Source organism: Dipodomys merriami, unplaced genomic scaffold (assembly GCF_024711535.1).
Source record: "Dipodomys merriami isolate MVZ:Mamm:240054 unplaced genomic scaffold, mDipMer1.0.p SCAF_3311, whole genome shotgun sequence".
Classification (NCBI taxonomy): Eukaryota; Metazoa; Chordata; class Mammalia; order Rodentia; family Heteromyidae; genus Dipodomys; species Dipodomys merriami.
In genome coordinates this window covers 1-19988 of record NW_027204840.1, presented here as the reverse complement: position 1 = coordinate 19988, position 19988 = coordinate 1, and the positions used below count along the sequence as shown (strand labels likewise).

General features: G+C 41.6%; 1 protein-coding gene across 1 annotated transcript; it reads left to right on the top strand.

Annotated features, from left to right (window-relative positions):
• Window positions 1–5390: 5390 nt before the first annotated feature.
• Window positions 5391–13961, top strand: LOC138842239 (SLIT-ROBO Rho GTPase-activating protein 2B-like; the record flags this gene model as incomplete). Its single annotated transcript, XM_070043394.1, has 3 exons — window positions 5391–5453; window positions 12997–13212; window positions 13833–13961. Coding segments are annotated over 3 exons (408 nt in total), but the record flags the coding sequence as incomplete, so codon positions are not given.
• Between the last annotated feature and the right edge of the window lie 6027 nt (window positions 13962–19988).

Genomic DNA, 19988 nt, shown 5'->3' with positions numbered 1-19988 from the left:
AGTTCTATGAAAACCAGAGAGGGAGGAAAATAAGACTATCCAGCAGTAAGCATAGGAAAAACAAAGAGCTTTGTTCCTTGTGGCTCAGTAGAGTCTTTTTAAGTTGTATTTAGCTGCAGTCCTTATCTGGGGAGAAGCTTCTAGGGCCTTAACAACTGTATATATCATGATCAACCATAGTACTGAGAGTATAAAACACAAGGAAAACACTCAAGTGAGTGTTGAGAGAGGTGACTTCTAACATTTATCTGAGCTTACATAACACTCATTGAACATGCTGGGTGACAGATTCTGTTTCAATCACTGTACAAGGATTGTCCTGTTTTAGAATTTCTAATAGATTTGCTGTTACAATCCTATTTTTAAATGTGGAAGCTGAGGCACAGTGGTTAAAGTATTTACCTGATTTCCTGTAGTTCAAGTGCAGAAGCAGGATTCCAGTCATGCTCCTGAACCTTTGTTGTTTTTGTGATGCTGGTGCTGGAACTCAGGGTTCATGGATGTTAGGCAAGTGTTCTACCACTGAGCTGCATCCCCAAACCTATATTTGTATATTGTATAACTTTGGCATGAGGTTCTAAGTGGAGGTCAACCTTTCAGGAGCTATCACTAGTATCCTAGCCAGTGAGTAAATAGCAAATGAGAAGAGTGACAACTCCCTCCCCCCCCTCCCCCCAGTATGCAATGAATGTGGTTGAGGGAAAATCTAGAAGTCCTTCCTGTACTGTGATCTGCTGGATCACCATCCTTACCACCCTGCAACACCAGTTGAATGGCAGGGAGGCCAGATTTAGTGCCATCACCTAGCATTGGTACTGTTCCCAAGCAGCCCCTCCTTTAAGCCCAGTTATACCCATCTGAAGCATTTCAGGCAAAGTGTCAGCGTAATTCAGAAATCTTTGTCTCTTTGAAGCTGTGAGCAAGCGCCCTGAAACTTCACTCTGGGTCTCCTGCTACAGCAGGCCTAGTAGGAGGTTCACACCCCTTCCTCTAAAATCGAGAAATGTCAATTCAATATTTAACTGATTTTTTTTTTTTTTTTTTTGGCCTCTGAGTGTCTTTGGGGTGAGGACTGAATGCCAGCATGGGTGGAGGAGATCTGTGCCCTTGAAAATTGGATTCTCTTTTGGAAAACTGCTGACATAGTCTCCTCAGCACAGAACTAAATGATCCTACTGTTTCTACCTGCTGACAGCCTCAGCCTTGGGATGGGCTGAAATTAGCTCTCACCACATGGCAGAGACCTGCCTTCCTCTTCTTTATTTTCTTTCATACAAATGGGGTAATTTTGTGACTATCAAATAATGAAGTTTTGTAGTGTTGGTAACTAATAAAATTTTTATAAAGAACCCCTCCCTAGCCCCTTCTTATAAAAGACACTGTGTCCATCTGAATAACTAAGGAATTGTACAAGAAGTACTCCCCCTGTTGTAGACATTTTTAGTTGTACACAAAATGCAGTTTAACACGACTGTGTATGTGTATAGTGCATCTTGATCACTGTCCATCATTTTGACTCCCTTGAAGATTGGTTTTTAAAACCCTTTCATTAATCGGTATTCTTTTGGGGGGGGGGAGGGAACTAACAGACAAAGTTATTGAAATTCAGAAGATCTATTGACTTAAAGAGGTCCAAGGATGAAGGACCAGCTTTCACTGAAGCTGCCCAGACCACTTAGCTACTCTATCCTTTCTGTAAGTGAGGAGGGTTTAGAACATTTTCCTGTGGGGGAGATGAGGCTTCTCTATTGTCATTTTGGTTCTGTTATTCAATGTTGTTATCTGTTGGAAAAAGAGAGTCCCTACCCATTTTGTGGGTACACAGCTGGCAGGAGCTGTTGCAATCTCGTTGTTTTCTGACCAGCCTGGCCTTGGCCTTGTTTAGCAGCAAGCAATGTGGGGGCCCCCGTGTCTGGCCAAAAGGTTGTGGTTAAGTTTCAAAATAAAAAGAATCAGGCCTAAAGCATACCATCACACTTCCTATTCCAAAGAACCAGCATTGGTAAGTGTGCCACATCTCCATTCTATATTTAGGCTTCTTTCTTTCTTTTCCATGCAAAGATTACTATGCAAACATTTAAGAGAAAAACTTTGCACAAAGTAATCTCCTCAACCTCCCCCCCCTCCCCCACCCCGGACTTCTGTTTGGTTTCCTGCAATGTTTAGATGACTCATTTTCTTCCAAGAATTTTTAAAAGAAAGAGAGGCAGGCTGTATACTAGTGCACAAAGACTGCACTGTAAATTCATTTTTCTTTCCTGCCTTGAAATCCCTGGCTTCTTTATAGGGAAAGGAAAGGCTTTACAGTCTTCATTGTCATGTACTGGGCCTCATCAGGTTTTGTCCTTCAGAGGAATAAATGTACCCCTTGTCTTTGGGTGGAGCCCCCTTTTTGCAGCTTCCCAGCCCCATCCACCCCTTCACCGGGGCCTGCATGGAAGCTCTTCCTGGGGGTCATGCTTTCCCTCAAAGGCACACTCTTAAGGTTTCTGAAATGGAGAATGAGTGGCCATTTTCTGCCTTAGAATTGTCAGAATTGTCCCTGCTTACTGGGGTCTTCATTGTCCATTTTGACTAAGTTAGCAGCTTGTGTATTCCCAGCACTGCCCATCTGAGCCCGAGGGAGTGGTGAGATCCCTTCAGCTGCCTGTTCAAATAAACAGGGATAATAGTTCAGTGGTCCTCCCAACTAATCAGAACAAGAAAGGAAACATCTGCCTGCATAATTGCTATTTTATTGGTTAGGCTTTCCCACCTCCACCCCACCCTTGTACTGCAACTACCTTATGTAAGGCATATGTAAGAAACAGGACAGAGGATCAGGAGATGTCTTCTATAATCCTTGCCATTTAAACATAAGGAGGGAGGTCAAAGATGCTGGAGGGCAGGGCAGTGGGAAGTGATACTGTGGTCACTTCCTGACCTTGTTGCTGACTCTGAGGTTGGTGGTGAGTCATTTCTCCCTATTTCACCTCCTTGAGTCTCTGCTGCTGCCACAGTTAGGCTTTCCTCATGATGGAAGAAGTTGAGGTATGAGAGGAAGGCATTCCCTTTTGTGGCTTTCCCCTCCCCCCCAGGAGTTGAGGTCACATTGGATGAGAGACACTGAAGGTGGTATCATAAACCAGTTTTATGCCGGTTTTATGAACTGCAGATTGCAGTTCGAAGCCTACCTGAGCAGAAAGGTTTATGAGATTCTTATCTCTAGTTATCTAGCAAAAAGTCAGTAAAAGTGTGGCTCAAGTGGTAGAGTGCCAGCCTTGAGCAAAAAAAGCAAGTGAGAACTCAAGGCCCTGAGTTCAAGCCACAGTAGTGGCACCAAAAAAGAAAACAATAATAAAAACAAAAACAAAACAGAATGACAAGGTGTCCCTAGAGCCCTCTGTTTTGTAGAATATCTGAGTTGTTGGCAATTTGCTCATTGTCTTCTTTATGGTATGAAGCCAGCCAGGAGTAGAATTTGGCTCTGATGTGGATATACAGAGCAAGTAAAGATCATATAGAATCATATAGTGGTAGAGGTTGGAAAAGACCTCAAGAATGTTTGTCTGAGACTTTTCATTTTGTGGAAAAAGAAAGACTCAAGAAGCAGGTGGCAGACAAGCTGGGACTAGGAGACTCTCATGATTGCTGATTTAGGCTTTTTTCCATCCCTTTTCCCACTACCAGGCATAAAAATGCATGAAAATCACATAGGTACTTTAATAGAAAATAGAATACTTTAATAGAAAAATTGGGCAGAGAACTCCTTAATAGAAAAATGGCAAAACATAACAGGAAATAGAAAATTGGATAGATTTTTTTCCCCCAAATAATCAGGTTCATTGGAATCAAAGAATTGCAAATTACAGTAAGGTGTAACATCAAATTGTCAAGACCAAAAACAAAAACAAAAAATAAGCATTCTTAAATGCGTCTGCAGTATTTTTAATTGGCACAGTTTTTCTCAAAGTCATACTCTTTGACCCAGCAATGCTACTTATAATGGGAAATAATAAATGATGTGTGCATCGATTATGTATAAAGTAATTTAATACATTTTAGTCACAAAATGTTGGCAGCAAGAATAAGAGCTACATCAGTATAATGTATTCTGTTGTTACAGAGGAATCATACATTGGGAAATGTTCACATTTACATGTGTACATTTACATAAATAAGTTTCTAACCAATGTTTGTAAAGAATCTCAACTTAGTAAAAAGAGGCAATGGGAGTGAATAGGAAAAAAGTCTAAAATATTTTTTAGTGCTGGGAATTAAGGCTTTACTTTTGTTTTCTGTTTGTGATTTTCTAGTTTCCTTATTACAGTAAACATAGTACCTTTAAAATCAGAAATTTACTCATTCACTCATTTATTATGGTGCTGAGATTTAGTGCATGCTAGGCAAGCACTCTACTACTAAGCAACACCCTCAGCCAGGGGAAAAAAGTACTTACAAGGTAACAATATATGCATCTTGAGAAAAGCAAGATCTGAAATGAAAGGCCTCTTCCTTTCTTGCCTGGGAACTGAGCTATGCTGGGCGGTATTCATTATACCTCTTTTCTATTAGAAGGGTATTGTTGGTATCTGAGTTTTAGTTGCAAAGAACTGGAAGGAGCTGGCAGAAGATAAAATGATGTGTCTCCATTCAGTAATCAAATGATGCCAATCAGCTTTATCCCCTGCTCTCTTGGGCTTGGCATATAACATTTCATCTAGAAGGCATGGCTTTGTCTTCCCTTCCTCCTCCTTCTCTGTTTCTACTGCTCTATGTGCTTCAGTGCGTTTCTGTTGTCCTGCATAGAAACAAAGAATTTGTGGGTTATTGCTCCTTGGGATTAAGTAGTAGTTGTCAGGGAGCGCTGGCTAATCTTACAAGCAGTCACTACTGAGGAAACCATTATGTTGAAAGTTTGGGGTAGAAATAAAACAAGTGAGAAGTATAACTCTTTCCTTGGAGTTTTCTGTTTGGCTAGGGAAGTTGGAGTCCTTGAGCGTTTGTATACTTTTTCCTATTTCATCCTATTGAACATCTTTCTGTAATCCTCTGGATTGTAGACACAAATGTCTGAGGAAGCATGTTCCACCTAGCAACAGTTGCTAGGTAGGATGTGGCATTCACGCCTGCTCTTTGGGGACAGTTGAAAAATCAAAGGCTATAACCAGTGTCCCTCCATGCGATTGCATTTACTAGACTATCAAAAGGGCGCGTTTCATTTTATTAAAACTCTTTGAGTGATCTGGCCATAATTGGGTCTGATTCAAGTGGTTATCTGATTTGCTGGCTTAAATAATGGGCCTTAATTGAGTCTGTTGTTTTTAGAGCCTGTGCTGCTGCTCTTGCCTTTGTTGCCCCCCTCTTCCTCCTCCATTTCCCAATTAACCTTCATTCCTCTTTCCTTGCAGAGTAAAGAAGTCGGCCAGCAGCTCCAAGATGATTTGATGAAGGTCCTGAACGAGCTCTACTCGGTAAGTCAGATGGCTTGCTTGGCTGTTTGACAAGTGGAGGGAAGCAGCCTTTGGCAGCTTGCAGCCACAGTCACGTCAGCAGCAGAACCCAGCTGAGGTTGAGGACAGTGCATGTTCCCCAGTGGGGCGACCCCACCCATCTCTTTTTCACACTCTTATTTTCAAAACTTGAATGAGCCAAAATACTAGCTCAAAATAAGATCCCTTCTTAGCTGTGCAAGTTTACCCTGGCTTCATTTGAGACACCATTCCAAGAGACCAGCCAAGGCCTAGGTTACAAAAATAGCTAACATTATTAGCGGCAAACCAGAGGACTCAAATTGAATGCAAAGAACATAGCCGGCATTGCACCATGAATATGTGCCTCTTGGGAAGGATTTATGGTCCAAGTTTTGCATCAGACTGAGGATTTGTTTTGGTTTAAGATTAGAGCAGATGCTCTAGAGGACAGCAGATTCCTAAGTGTCCCCAATATAAGGGACCAGTTCAGACAAAGTTTTGCAGACCTCAGTGAAGAGACAGGCTGGAGGCTTACAATAGAGTACACAATGTATTCTGCAGGCATCTGGTTTCTGTAGCTGATGTGTGCTTCATACCCCAAGGAGTATGTTTTGTTAATTATGATGAACACACACTCTCACACACACACATGCATGTGCGCACGTGTGTGTGCACACACACAGGAAATTTTATAAGGGGAATACTTCATCTGTATAGTTATATTCAAATGCTCTCTCTACCTATGCTGCATCAGCCCTGAGTATCACTTTTAGGATTGCCCCAAGCTATTTGGGATGAAATTGGTTTTCCTGTTTACTTGCTTATTCCCTCCCTCCCTCCCTCCCTCCCTCCCTCCCTCCCTCCCTCCCTCCCTCCCTCCCTCCCTCCCTCCCTCCCTCCCTCCCTCCCTCCCTTCCTTCCTTCCTTCCTTCCTTCCTTCCTTCCTTCCTTCCTTCCTTCCTTCCTTCCTTCCTTCCTTCTTGTCTTCCACAGGAAGAGCAGGCAGTGTTGATATTACAAGCATTTGGGATCAGTCAGTTCCATGTTGTTGATCCAAAAGTCGAGGTGTGGTCCTTTTGTTGTAGCAACTGTTGAATAAGTAAATAGGGTTGAATAGTCATCTGACTTGTCTCCAATGATACTTATTTTTTAGTTTCTACTTTCAACCCTCTGCTCTGAAGCCAAGTAGATAGATGGTACCCTTTGGTTCATCTCCCAAGTTTTCATTTATCTCAAATAAAGTTAAAACATTTTAAAAATAGAAATGCATAGCCAGGCGTCAGTGGTCCATGCCTGTAATCCTAGTTACTCAGGAGGCTGAGGTCTGAGGATTGCTTTTGGTAGCCAGCCCAGGCAGAAAAGTCCCCGTGAGTCTCTTATCTCCAAGTAACTACTCAAAACCAGAAATGGCACTGTAGCTCAAGTGATAGAGTGCTAGCCTTAAGCACAAAGAGGCTTAGGGACAGCACCCAGGCCCTGAGTTCAAGCCCCACAACTGACAAAAACAAACAAAAAAATTTGATGTAAGCCATTTATACACTGGATGAGTTTTTTGAACCTTGTCTTTTCAATGCTTTACTTCTGTTCTTTATTTTTAAAGCATCTTCTAGACACCAAGATAGTATTACTAGCCGGGCGCTGGTGGCTCACGCCTGTAATCCTAACTACTCAGGAGGCTGAGATCTGAGGATTGCAGTTCATAGCCAGCCCAAGCAGGAAAGTCCGTGAGACTCTTATCTCAATAAACCACTACAAAGTCAGAAGTGACACTGTGGCTCAAGAGCACAGGGACAGCACTCAAGCCCCATGATGGGCCAAAAAAAAGAGTAGTTTTACTCCCTTCTTCTGGCAGAGAATTCATCACTAAGATGGCAGAAAAATGACACAGCATTATAGGAATCCTTTCATTTTCCCATAAGCATCTTGAACTTCTGCTATTTGCATCTTTCTCTGGAGGAGTCCATTGGGTAACTAGCAAACCCTAAACCAACTCAATTTCAGCATGCTACTTCTGTAAGGGATACAGGGCAACAGAGGAGGAATGGCATGTAAGAATTTATTAACTTTTTTCCCAGAGTCTTAGATCTCTCTCTCTCTCTCTCTCTCTCTCTCTCTCTCTCTCTCTCTCTCTCTCTCTCTCTCTCTCTCTCTCTCTCTCTCTCTCTCTCTCTGTGTGTGTGTCTCTGTCTCTGTCTCTCTCTTTGTTGGTCATGGAACTTGAACTCTAGGGCTGGGTGCTGTCCCTGAGCTCTTTAGCTCAAGGCAAGTGCTCTACCACTTGAGCCACAGCGCCACTTCTGAGTCCTAGATCTCTATAAGCCGGGATTTAAAAAGTAAGTGAAAGAGTGTAGGCTGTTCTGGAGTGAGGAAACAAAGCCTAAAACTTGTTCCTCTGTCTGAGGGGGGCCAAGATGGTATCTTAAATGTTTCAGGACATCTAATATTGGCCAGCTGTTTCCTGACCACTGTAAGTCCACAGTCAATACACAGCAGAAAGTCTTTTCACTAGTGTTCCAGTTGAGAATTGGTTGAATGTGGTAACATCTACCATGAGATGAGTTGGCACACATATATAATTCACCCAAGTAGAAAGTTAGAACAACTGTGTGCTAGCTTTGAGAAGCTACTTACTGTATTCTCACTCTCTCTCCCCTCTCCTCTCCTCTCCTTCCCTCTCTCTTCTCTCTCTCCTCTCCTCTCCTCTCTCCCCTCCCCCCCTCCTCTCCCCTGTCTCTGTCTCTCTCTCCTCTCTCTCTGAGTAAGGGAGGTAAGGGAGAGTTTTTCCATGCAGCGTTCCCCTATTGCTTTTCAGGAAAGCAGGGAAGGACCTCTCCTTTCAGTGACCATGGAAGAAATAGAAGTTAATGATATAAGAAATCCACAAATTTCCTTCCTTCCTTCCTTCCTTCCTTCCTTCCTTCCTTCCTTCCTTCCTTCCTTCCTTCCTTCCTTCCTTCCTTCCTTCCTTCTTTCCTTCCTTCTTTCCTTCCTTCCTTCCTTCCTCCCTCCCTTTTTTTATTATCAAGGTGATATATAGAGGGGTTACAGTTATGTAAGTAAGGTAATAAGTACATTTCTTGTCAAACTTGTTACCCCTTCCCTCATTTTTCTCCTACTTTCCCTCCCTCCCAGCTTCCCCCCCCCCCAAGTTGTACAGATCATTTCCAACATATTATCTTGTGTATGTCATCTGCCTCTAATGTCCATGGATACTTTTGGGGGGACCAATTACCCAGAAGTTAATACTTTAAGTATTTTCAAGCCTTGATAAAGCCCAGACAGAGTCCAGGTGTTTCCAAATAAAGATGCCGTGGGACAAGAGGCTCCAAATCCTGCCATAAGTGGCCAGCTGCCCCTCTGCACCTTCCTCTTTTCTGCCTGAAGGGTCTTTGATATCCCTGACTTGGCATTCTGTGCCAGGGGCTGCTTCCTACAGCTGCTCCTCAGACAACACTCCCAGTGAGCATTCTTCCGCATATGATACCACTCCAACCCAGCCCACCCCCAGGAGCTGGCTAGCTTGTAAGCCATGTTACAAGTGCTATTTGGCTTTTGGCTGATGTTACAAGAATGCTTTTGAAGTCAGAACATACTGCTTTTTAAACTACTGTAGGATTGTCTGTCCCCATTATACTCAGAGGCTGTGTCTTGGAAAGCCCAGGAAATGCCCACAGGGATGAGTGTATACAGAGGTTCAGAAGCCACAGAGATTGAGAAAGAAGAGTAAAGCAAATTCTAGATGTGAGAAAGAAAGAAAACCCCTTGACTTGGGGACATAGAAGCAACAGCTGCTTACAGAGCTTCTTCAGCCTGATATTCTGCACCTGTTCCCCTGAAACTATGCAACTAATAGGTCCCCATATCTGCTTGTCTGTTTGACTCTAGCATTAGGCATTTGAACAATACAGAGGCAAAATAAAAGATGCTCCTAAGCGTGTGACATTTAGTTTTAATATGGAAAAGTAAAGAAAAGTAAAGCAGGGAGCAAAAAATCAGGTGATAAGAACTCCTTCACGTGTCTGCACAGACATGTGCATGGATCAGGCTTCTCGGACAGGCACTTAAATCTTAATTTCCAGCAACTCTTGTATTGCTTTCTACCTATTTTTTGTTCATTCATTCATTTATTCATTTTCATCTAGCTCTTGTTTCATAACATGTTACTTTCACTTCTCATTCACCTCTCTGAAGCCATTACTAATAGACTTTTTCTTCTCTTAAGTATATTCTGTTTCCTTTAAATTGCTTTTTTTAATCCCGCTTATTTGGAAAAATGTTATTTACCTTAAATGTCTGCTCATATTTTTAAAGTTCTCTGCACAGTGATCTGACTGAGCGGTGTCTTTGTAGGAAGCCTCCACATCAGTGTTTCTTTGTCTTTTTTTTCTTGGATGGCAAGATTGTTGAGAGATGGCTCTTTCATCTCCTACTTATGTCTGAGGGCTGAATTGTGAAGGGGTTTGGGCCTCTCGGTGTTCAGTGTGGAATTTTCTATTGATTCCCTTGTTTCAAGTTCACCTACCCTATCCTCAGATGAGTTCAGTAATCTCTAGTCCATGGGCCTAAGAAAATAAACCCTCAGTTTTCCAGCATAGTAAAGGAGAGAACTGGGCATCTAATTGTTCTTAGGCTTTCAGTAATTTTTCTTGTTTTCAGCCTCACCTTTGTTCCATTGGTAACAATTCCTCTTTGTATCTCTGAGATATGTATGATCTTTTAGGTCTCTCTACTTCAGGGAGTAAGATTTAAGAAATCAATTTCTACTTGTTTATCTGCATTTTAAAGTCTGCCTCTATTTTGTTGTTTTCCTTAATTTATAACTAAGTAGTACTAATAAAAATTGTTTGAGTATGCATTGGGGAGGGAGCAGAGCCAAATGCATGAATAAAGTGTTTAGTTTTCTAAAATAAAGTGAATTTAGAAGAAGAAAATTTAGACTTATGAGTCTTTCCATAATTTGTAGTTGCCTCCATATATACATATATATCTATATATTTCTCTATTTCTTGATCTTAACTTTCCTATTTGTCCAGTTGTTTACCACTACTTATTTCAGTTTTCCCAAGAAAACTTAAGAGTTTGCTAATAATATTGCTCTCATATTTCCCCAAAGCAAAGATTCAATGCCATTTAGTGTCATTAAATCATGTGGGTCATCGTTTTGCTTCTAAAGTTATTGTATATATGACATATTTCCCAACTATGGCAAAGAAAAAAGCAAAAGAGGTGATGCTTTTCTTAAGAAACTTAGTTTCTTGAAGTAAGGCTTTATTCTCTTTTAATAAAGAAATTCTTTAAGGGGAAAGGAACAGCATAAGTTGTTGGTTTTTATTAATTAAATTGTTGTCTGTGGCAATATGCTTTGAGCTTTTTTATCTTTCATGTACATTCTTTTTTATTCATGCACTTAATAAGAGAAAATCATTTTCTTAACAGTCATTCACTTTTATTATTATTTTCTCTAGCATTTGACTCCCTTCATCAGATTCATTTGCTTCATTTGCCCTTCTTCAGCCAGGATAACAGATGACAATTTCTCATTTCTTATCCAACCCTGGAAAACTGGGGATCTATTTGAATTAATTAGAAAGAGTTTTAATGCCATTGGCTGTTAATATTGTTTCTCGATAGCATATGCAGAGTATATGCAGAATAGATCTTACAAGAAATGATAATCAGGTTCATAATAAGGTGAATCTGATTTAAAACATTCTGTATTTAAAATCAGATAGAATTTAGACTCCAATGTGCTTTGATTTTGTCCATACCTCAGTATCCTTTATTACTTCCTCTAACTCTGGATGATCCTAAGGGATTAGCTTGCTCCTAAAGTCCTTCTAACCTTTGTTTTCTCAACTTTAGCACCATTGATATTTGGAGCCAGATCAATTTTTGTTGTTGGGTCAATCCTGTGCATAGCATATTTAGTAGAATTTCTCTCCAACCCACTAAGCAATCCTCAAGTTGTCATAATAAATATATTTTGCCAGATGTCCTCTTAGGGGCAAAACAACCCCCAGTTAAAACATTGCTCAAACACAAGTCCCTACAGGGCCCTGTATAGGCAAGGACTTCTTTGTGTGTATTTAACCTTTCCTCCAAACTAGTTGGCTCCAGTCCTATGCAGAGGAGAATCACTGTTAGTGGCTGAGATCATGGAATATCCTTTGGAGTTTGACAGCCCTCAGTTTGAGTCTTGACTGACATTTAGTAGACATATGACTTTGAATGCCCATAGTTAATCTCTTTGAGCACCATATCTTCATCTTTAGAAATAACATCTTTCATAAAATTATGAGGATTGAAGGAGATGGTGTGCATACAGCCTCTGGTACACAGCATGCCCTTATGTGGTGGAAATTGGTATTAATATTGTACCCTTGCTCTACACACACACACACACACACACACACACACACACACACACACACACACACACACACACACACACACACACACACACACACACACACACACACACACACACACACACACACACACACACACACACACACCACTCTACTTCTCTCTCTCTCAAAGAAACCTCACAGCATTAAAATTTCAACACTCTTAAACTTCAGATTGCTTGGTTGGTTATCAAGCATTTAAATTCTCAGATAGAAGCTAAAGGCTCCCCGTGTAAGAACAGAAAGCCCTTGCAGAAGAAGGCAGGTCCCATGTGTTAGGAAGTTATATGTTTGTAAGGACTGGAAACAAACTCCAATGCTGGTTTCCTTGCTAGGAAATACAACTGAGCTACCTAGACCATGGCTTTGGTGAAAAGTTTGAAAATTGTGTCCCTTTTATTTTATATTACTACCTTCTCATGGCTGCCTCAGTTACTATTAGCATGTCTTTTCTTCTTTCCCAGACTCTCACTTGCATCATGCAAGTCTGAAGTATTTATAGGGCTGTTGGCTGGATCATGGAATAGTGACATGAGCAAACTAAGCAAGTGTGTGTGTAGCAGTTGACACAAAGCCAAGATTACACTAAGTGCTCACTTAGTAAATGATAGCTGCCATAGTTGCTGATCTAGTTGTTGTGTGAGAGAGTCTAACATAGATAGAGGAAACAGTAGAGAGAGCTTTTGGAGTCTTTCCCTGGCCCTAATTTTATATATGAAAGGCTAAAAATATATCTACGCTATTCTCACCCTGCCCGTTGCCTTTGGGGTCCAAAAGAGGTGTCATTGCTTCCTGTCTTCTCCATATGGAAAGGTGACTAAGTGATAAGAAATCTTTGGACCAATGTTAAGAATAATGATGACAAATGATAACAAATAGAAGTACATAATGCATGGTGAACAGACATGAAGTCATTTTAATCAAAAGACATACTAGTTCAAGTCCAATAGTGCTTTCCCTATGATTTGGAATGGTCTTTAATATATAATGTTGGCTGAACCAAACATTTCTGGACTTTTCCCCCAGGAGGGTCAGGATATTGCTTCAGGGGGGGAGTTCTGACTGAGTCTGTTAGTAAAGCAGGGAATTGACCCCATTGGCTTGACCTCTGGGGCGGGGGTGGGGGTGTCTTGCAGGTGATGAAGACATATCACATGTACAATGCCGACAGCATCAGTGCTCAGAGCAAACTAAAGGAGGCCGAGAAGCAGGAGGAGAAGCAAATTGGTAAATCCGTGAAGCAGGAAGACCGGCAAACACCACGTTCCCCTGACTCTACAGCCAATGTCCGCATTGAAGAAAAACATGTTCGGAGGAGCTCAGTGAAAAAGATTGAGAAGATGAAGGAGAAGGTATGTATGTTCTGTTACCTGTAGAGGCATGGAGGAAGATTCTGGAAAGCAAGACAGATAGAAGTGTCTTAGTAGGTACCATGAAAATCTGAACAAGAGAACTCCAGGCTCCTTCAGTGCTTAATGGCCAAGAGTCCATCCCCTGTCAGGAATTCTAAGTATTGAGAGAACTTGGGCGTGTGGGCTCCAAGTTTTTAACTCGTAACTTAGACAATAAACAGTAGTCACCTTTCCCAGCCCATTTTCCAAATCCAGGTAAGTGGCCTACACAGGAAGTAGCTGATGGACCCTTGGGTTTGGCTTTAGGCACCAGCAGGCTGGGGCAGAGGTAGTGATACCTTCTCCAGGATGACAGTGCAAGGATAGAAAAGGCTGTGTGAAGACAGAATCAAAGTGGGGCACACAGCTGAAGGAGGAAGCCTCATTAACCTTCTGTGAGTTGATCTACATTATGCCCTTGAATCTCATTAGTCAGAATTAGAACCCAATTTAAAGCAGGCACGCACAGGGAGTAGCAGCACAGTTGTAGTTCTTGAACATTTCGTACTTTCTTCTCTCAGAGAACAATTTCCCCTATTTTTTTTTTTTAAAGTAAAAGTGAACTTCTGTTTCCTTTTCAGCGCCAAGCCAAGTACACCGAGAATAAGCTGAAGGCCATTAAAGCTCGGAATGAGTATTTACTAGCTCTGGAGGCCACCAATGCATCTGTCTTCAAGTACTACATCCATGACCTGTCTGACCTTATTGATGTAAGTGCTTAAAACTGGGGACCTGTGGGCAGGTCCTCTTTTATGGTTTCAGAATCCTGATCCACATTTCCTCATTTCGTTTTTCAAGCATCTAGGGCATATTGAGAATAATTGTGCAGATAGTAGCCCCATGCTCCATTAGAGGTTTGCTATGTTTAAGACCAGGAGATGCATCTTGCATTTGGTCTTAACCCCTCCTCACTACATTTGAGAAAGGAAGGCTTTATCATCTTTGTTTCTGATTAATATTCAGAAAGTTTAGGTGACTTACAGCTAAGTGACAAAGGCAAATTTTGTACTGAGGTCTGACTCCTAAAGTCCATGTTAGTAGCAACATTTTTCAGTCTGCCAGGAAATACTTAGCAGCTTCTCCAGAGATGTGGGGACAAAAGCTAGAATGCTATACTTAACATTTATATAGCACCTCATGTTTCTCAGGATTATCTCATGCCGTGGTCACATCGCCCTTATGGGTAAGCAATGTGTAGAGGAGAAAGGTTGAAGACTAGAAGGTTATAGGTTTGCAGTGAATTGCAAAGGGTCCTGTCTAGAAAGAATCCAGATGCCACTGATGTCTGACCCATACTTTTTTAAGATGAAACACAAAGGTGGTTGAGCAAAACAGATGAGTAGCTGTTGTATTTTACATGGAGCAAGCATCAACTTTTGTCTTTGGCCTTAAAGGTCAGCCTTGGACTTGGTCTCCTATTGCTTCCCTTTAAGCCTATAATCCCTGTGACCTGCAAACCCTAGTATGGTCCTCATGAGCCAGTTACAGGGGAACTTAGGCAAGCATATGTTTCTCACCTTTTTTCTGGTCATGAAATTGAGGGATCTGGGGTCCTATGATTGAGCATCGGCAGCCTCGTCTCCAAGCCTTCAAGTTGATTCCAGTTTCCAGGCCTAGCATGTGCCTCACTCAGTCCTTGCCAGCACCTTTGGGCTTTGCAAGCCTCTGATCATACCGCATATTCTTGCCTGCTTTGCGGGGCCAGGAGGCACCTCTGGTCTCAGAGTGACTGTTACATAACTGGGTCATAGAGGCTTGTGACTGAACTCTTCTTGAACCCTGTTTTGTTCCCCATCACTCCACCCCTGGGCTAGATCATTGGTTTTTAAATCTCACCCACATCAATGTCACTGGGGCAACTTTTCTAAGATACAGGCTCCTGTCTTCATGAGTTTTGATTCAGTAGGGTTTGGCTTCTTCATGCTCTGAGTGTCATTGTCTCACAGGGGTAAGCGGAGCCCTAGTTTGTTCTGGCACCTCTTTGTTCTCTCTGCTTGTTGATGCCAATCTGAACACGTCCTTCAATGGAGGTCAAATCTCTAAACAGGATTCTTTCTCTTCCTCTGGGCAACTGTGCTGCTCAGTATTGGAAGAGAGGCCCTTTCTTAGCCGAGAAAGAGAATCAGTGCACTCTTCTGCTCACTTTGTGCTATATCTCATCTGTATTTAGTTTAAAAACAAAAACAAAACCTCACCCTTACTCTGCTGGGTGCCACACCTCTTCTATTGATCTGTCCTCCAGTCAGTACAATGCTGACCAGAGGGGATGACAGGGTCTCCTGTGCCTAAGACATAACCAGTCAGCCGTAAGACCTTCATCTGACTGAGAAGATATTTTAAAATCAATATAAGACGCACACTATTTCACACCTTATTTTCATCATATTAAGAAAAATGAAACACTGAAAGTCCTGTTAAGAGATTAACTTTATAGGACAACGTGTTGAAAAGGAGACAGTCAGCCACTTCAATACTCAGCAGGGCACCTGTTTTCTAGAGAATTGTGGGCAAAGCCAGGGCAGTAGCATTCAGACTTTGCTTTCTGTGCTGTTGTGTTTTTAGTTTATTTTGTTTGTTGTTTATTTAAGTTTTGTTTTGGGTTGGATAAGAATAGAAAAGCTGATAATAGGGGCTGAGAAGGTGGCTCAGTGGTAGAGCACTTGCCTTGCATACATGAGGCCCTAGGTTCAATTCCTCAGCACCACATAAGCAGAAAAAAAAAGCTGGAAGTGGCGCTGTGGCTCAAGTGGTAGAGCGCTAGCCTTGAGCTGAAGAGCTGAGGGACAGCGCCCAGGCCCAGAGTTCAGGCCCACAACCTGACCCAAAAAAAAAAAAAGAAAAGCTGAGAATATTGCCATGTTATATAAGTATTCAGTTAAGTAATTGAGGTGAGACTGTGTTCAGATTCAAGGATAGAAATGGAAAAAATAGTATTTATCTGAGAAATATTCATAAACTCTAGTATTGTCAAATCCTGGATAACCATGGATTATGATCCATTAAGAGAGCCATGAAGTCACTTTTATGGATTTGACCTGTTTCTTTTAAATTAGGGGAATAGAATAGAACAGCATAATATAGAATAAAACAGAGCAGAATAGGAGAAGAAAACCAGGATTCATCACTGGTATGCTAAGCTTTATTTTGTGAAACTTTACATTAGGTTTGCATATATATGCTTGTGCATTCATTTTTGCACTCATGGATGATGGGAGGGGGAGCATGCATGCATATATGCACACACACACAAATGCACATGTGTTCCTATATGAGAGAAAGAGACAGACACAGAAGGAAATATAAGATGTATAGCTTACTGTGAGCTGAAGGGTAAAAGTTTGAGAACCACTGTACTAAAAACAAAGGATGTTCTCAGACTTCTCAGGTTTGTGTTTTGTTTTGTTTGTGTACTGGCAATTAAACCTAGAGCCTCGTGTATGCTGGGTAAGCACTATAGCACTGAAGCTGTACCCCTTCCTTTGGTTTTTTAAAATTCTGTTTTTGAAATTGGCTCTTGTTTAACCTTGCCCGAGCTGGCCTCAAACTCAGAATCCTGCCTCTGCTTCCCAAATAGCTGGGACTACAGGCATATATCACTATATGCTGTTCTCAACTTCCTATGAAAGTTTCTGGAGAAAAGGAACTCAGACTCACTCTACCTTTGTAGCCCCTGGTTCTTAAAGAATAGGAAAATGATGATAGTCCCTAAGCCAGCATTTGTTTTTCTTTTTAATGTTCTTTTGGTGTGTAATTTACCTGTGAGGACTAAAGTTAAGTACTGCAATTTCAAGAGTTTAGACCACTTTGTAACCTATTTCTCTATCAAGAGTTAGGATAAATACCTTGGTGAAAGATACATTCCCATTACCTCACAAAATTTTCCTTTTCTCTTTCTAGTCAACCCCCTAATTCAAGACAGTCAGTGTTCAGGTAGATGTCTTTCACTGTACAATAATTTTGTAGATACAAAACTGCATACAGATATACAGTATAGAATTTTTATATGTATCTTCTTTTGCAAAATCTGTGTTGGAGTGTCATCCCTGTTTTTGGCCTCTATCAATAGTTTCTTCCTTTTTCTTGCTGATCTATGCCACCAGTAGTGCTATGGAAGAGGAGTCAACAGTTAGAGCAGGAGTAAGCACAGGGAGCCAGGCAGTGCTGGCATCCTGATCTCAACAGTATCCAGAACTGGCTGGAAGACATGAGGTGATCTTATTTCAGTCCATTGCCATCTGTGTTATGAGAACCAGTCTGCCTCCTTCTGGGGTCTGAAGCTCACTGTGTATTTAAGGCATTGAGGATAAGTGAAAAGAAGTTATTTTTGCCAGTACCATTACAAAGACACAAGGACTAGCCTCCAACTTTTTTTATAGTATTCTATAAGATTTAAAGTCAGACTGTAAGAATCTACATGAGTTATACAACACACAGGGAAAAACCTCAACTTTGAGCTCATTTGATCACATTTAAAAACGGTAGGCTCTTTGGAATAGAACCTTCCTTCCCCATACTCATATGGCTCACTTGGCCTACGGTCAGACAGATGAATGAAGAACAGGGTGTTTGTTATCCTGGAATGTTGTGAGTGCCAAGTACATGGACAGAGTATGCAGCATCAGTATCATATACACTAAGGTTGCACCTGAAGGATCTTGGTTTTCCTACTACAAAATCTTATCAAGGTCCATATTTTTCCTTCCTGAGATGAACTTGAAGTGGGCGTTAATAGCACCCATTTATCTTCCCTCAGTCTTTTCTAGACTCTCTGAATGAGAATATCAGCTGGTAAAGGGTTAATGAGCTATGGACTCAAGTTATCACACATCTGGATGGGCTGTCATTAAATTCTTATAAAAATTTGATTTCCCCTGAGAGAGTTTTCATCAAACATTTATATAACCCAGAAATGGCCAGGGGATCTCGGCATGGCCACAGAACTCATCAAAAGCCATGGAAAGCATGCATTGTCCCCAATGTGAGTGAAATAATGTGCTGCCTGTACTCACGGGGTTCTCCTGGGAATAGGACAAAATATTCCAATCTCATTTACCTAACCTTGCCAGATATTACTTCTTCATTGGAGGTTTAGTTTTGCCCTACAGATATGTAGATGGTCAAGTCTCTGGGAAACCTATTCCAAATCTCACAGGTTAGTTAGCACTGTGGAGGAGCTAGGGAACACACTGCAAGTGAAACCTCCACTCATCCACAAAGAAGTTACAGAAGAATCATATAAATAAAGGCAGCCTTGCAGCCCAGGAACACACCCTGCTTTCTTTATACACTACTGGGTAGAGAGCAACACTTGAGAATTCAGTGGCCACATCTCTTCATTTGACTTAGGTCAGCATTCACCCTATGTAGATGACTTCCCAAGAGACCAGAATCTGTACTTGTGGCATCAGTCCATCAACAGAGCTTTACTGGATACCTATTGAGAGCAAACCATAATGGGGAGGGATGTAAACAGAGCCAAACCCCTAAGACACACATTTGGTTGGGGTGATATGCAGTGGCACGCCACAGAATGAAGGGGGTGTTCTAGGGTTCTAGGTCACATGAGGGCCACAGATGAACAGAGTTCTAAGTAGAGGCCAGGGTAATGGTGGCCAGAGATGAAGGGCTGGCTGGTATCCAGGAGGCTAGGAATCTGTTTTGGATCTTGAAGATTGGGTTTAATTCCGACAAGTGAGAGGAGTGGGAAACATTTCAGGAAGAGAAAATGCTAGGAGCTCAAGGACAGAGTTTGGTAGTGCTTGCTAAGTGTCTACATGGTGCCAGAAATGTGAAAATACTTCTCCTGTTAGCCTCACATGGCTCACAAGGCTCACATGGACCCTAGTTGAGGCTCTGAGGAATTAAGTAGCTTGGCTATGGTCACATAGCTGATTGGGTGTATATATTTTTTCCAACATTCCTCCTTACACAGAGAGTACGTCAGTGGAATGGAGCAAAAGAGGTTAAGGAGAGAGATGATGTTGGATGGGCAGACTGCAGATAGATTACAGTTTGTTCTGGTTGTTTGCCCTTTTTTGAGTTATTTAACTTCACTGAGCTGGTTTCCTAGTCTAAACAATTAAGGTAACCTTGTCTTCATTGGAGTAATTATGAGGATTAAAATGTAGAATTGCATAATACACTTAGTATACCAGCATATATACCAAACTGAGGATGGTGGGTTTTAATCTAGGGAAAAATGTAAAGTATTTTGGGTTCTTCAATGAGAGCAAATAAGTCACATTTTAAAACAGTGAAGCAGACAGCACTGGTAAAAGATCAGGTTGTGAATTAGGACAGAGAAGTGAAAATAAAGAGGAAAGGGAAGTTTCTAAAATACATAAAGTTTCCATTAGTACTGTGTGTGTGTGTGTGTGTGTGTGTGTGTGTGTATGTGTGTGTGTGTGTGTGTGTGTGTGTGTGTGTGTGTTTGTGTGTGCATGTGCACACTGGTACTGGGACTTGAACTCAGGGCCTAATGGTCTTGCTTATTTGCTTGTTTATGTTTTTGCTCAAACCACACCTCCACTTCCTATAAAGGTTTCTGCCTCTCTCCAGTTCTTCGCCTACCTACATAAACCTTAGTCAGCATTTCTTTGGTTCCACTAGGCTTATAAGCATAGAGTTCATTATCAAGGTCTATAGAGAGCTAGGCAAGAAGGCTTACAGGTTCAAAGGCAGCCTGGCTAGTTCAGCAGCATCTCTCGGAGGAAGAAGGCCCTGCACGTGCAGCTTCC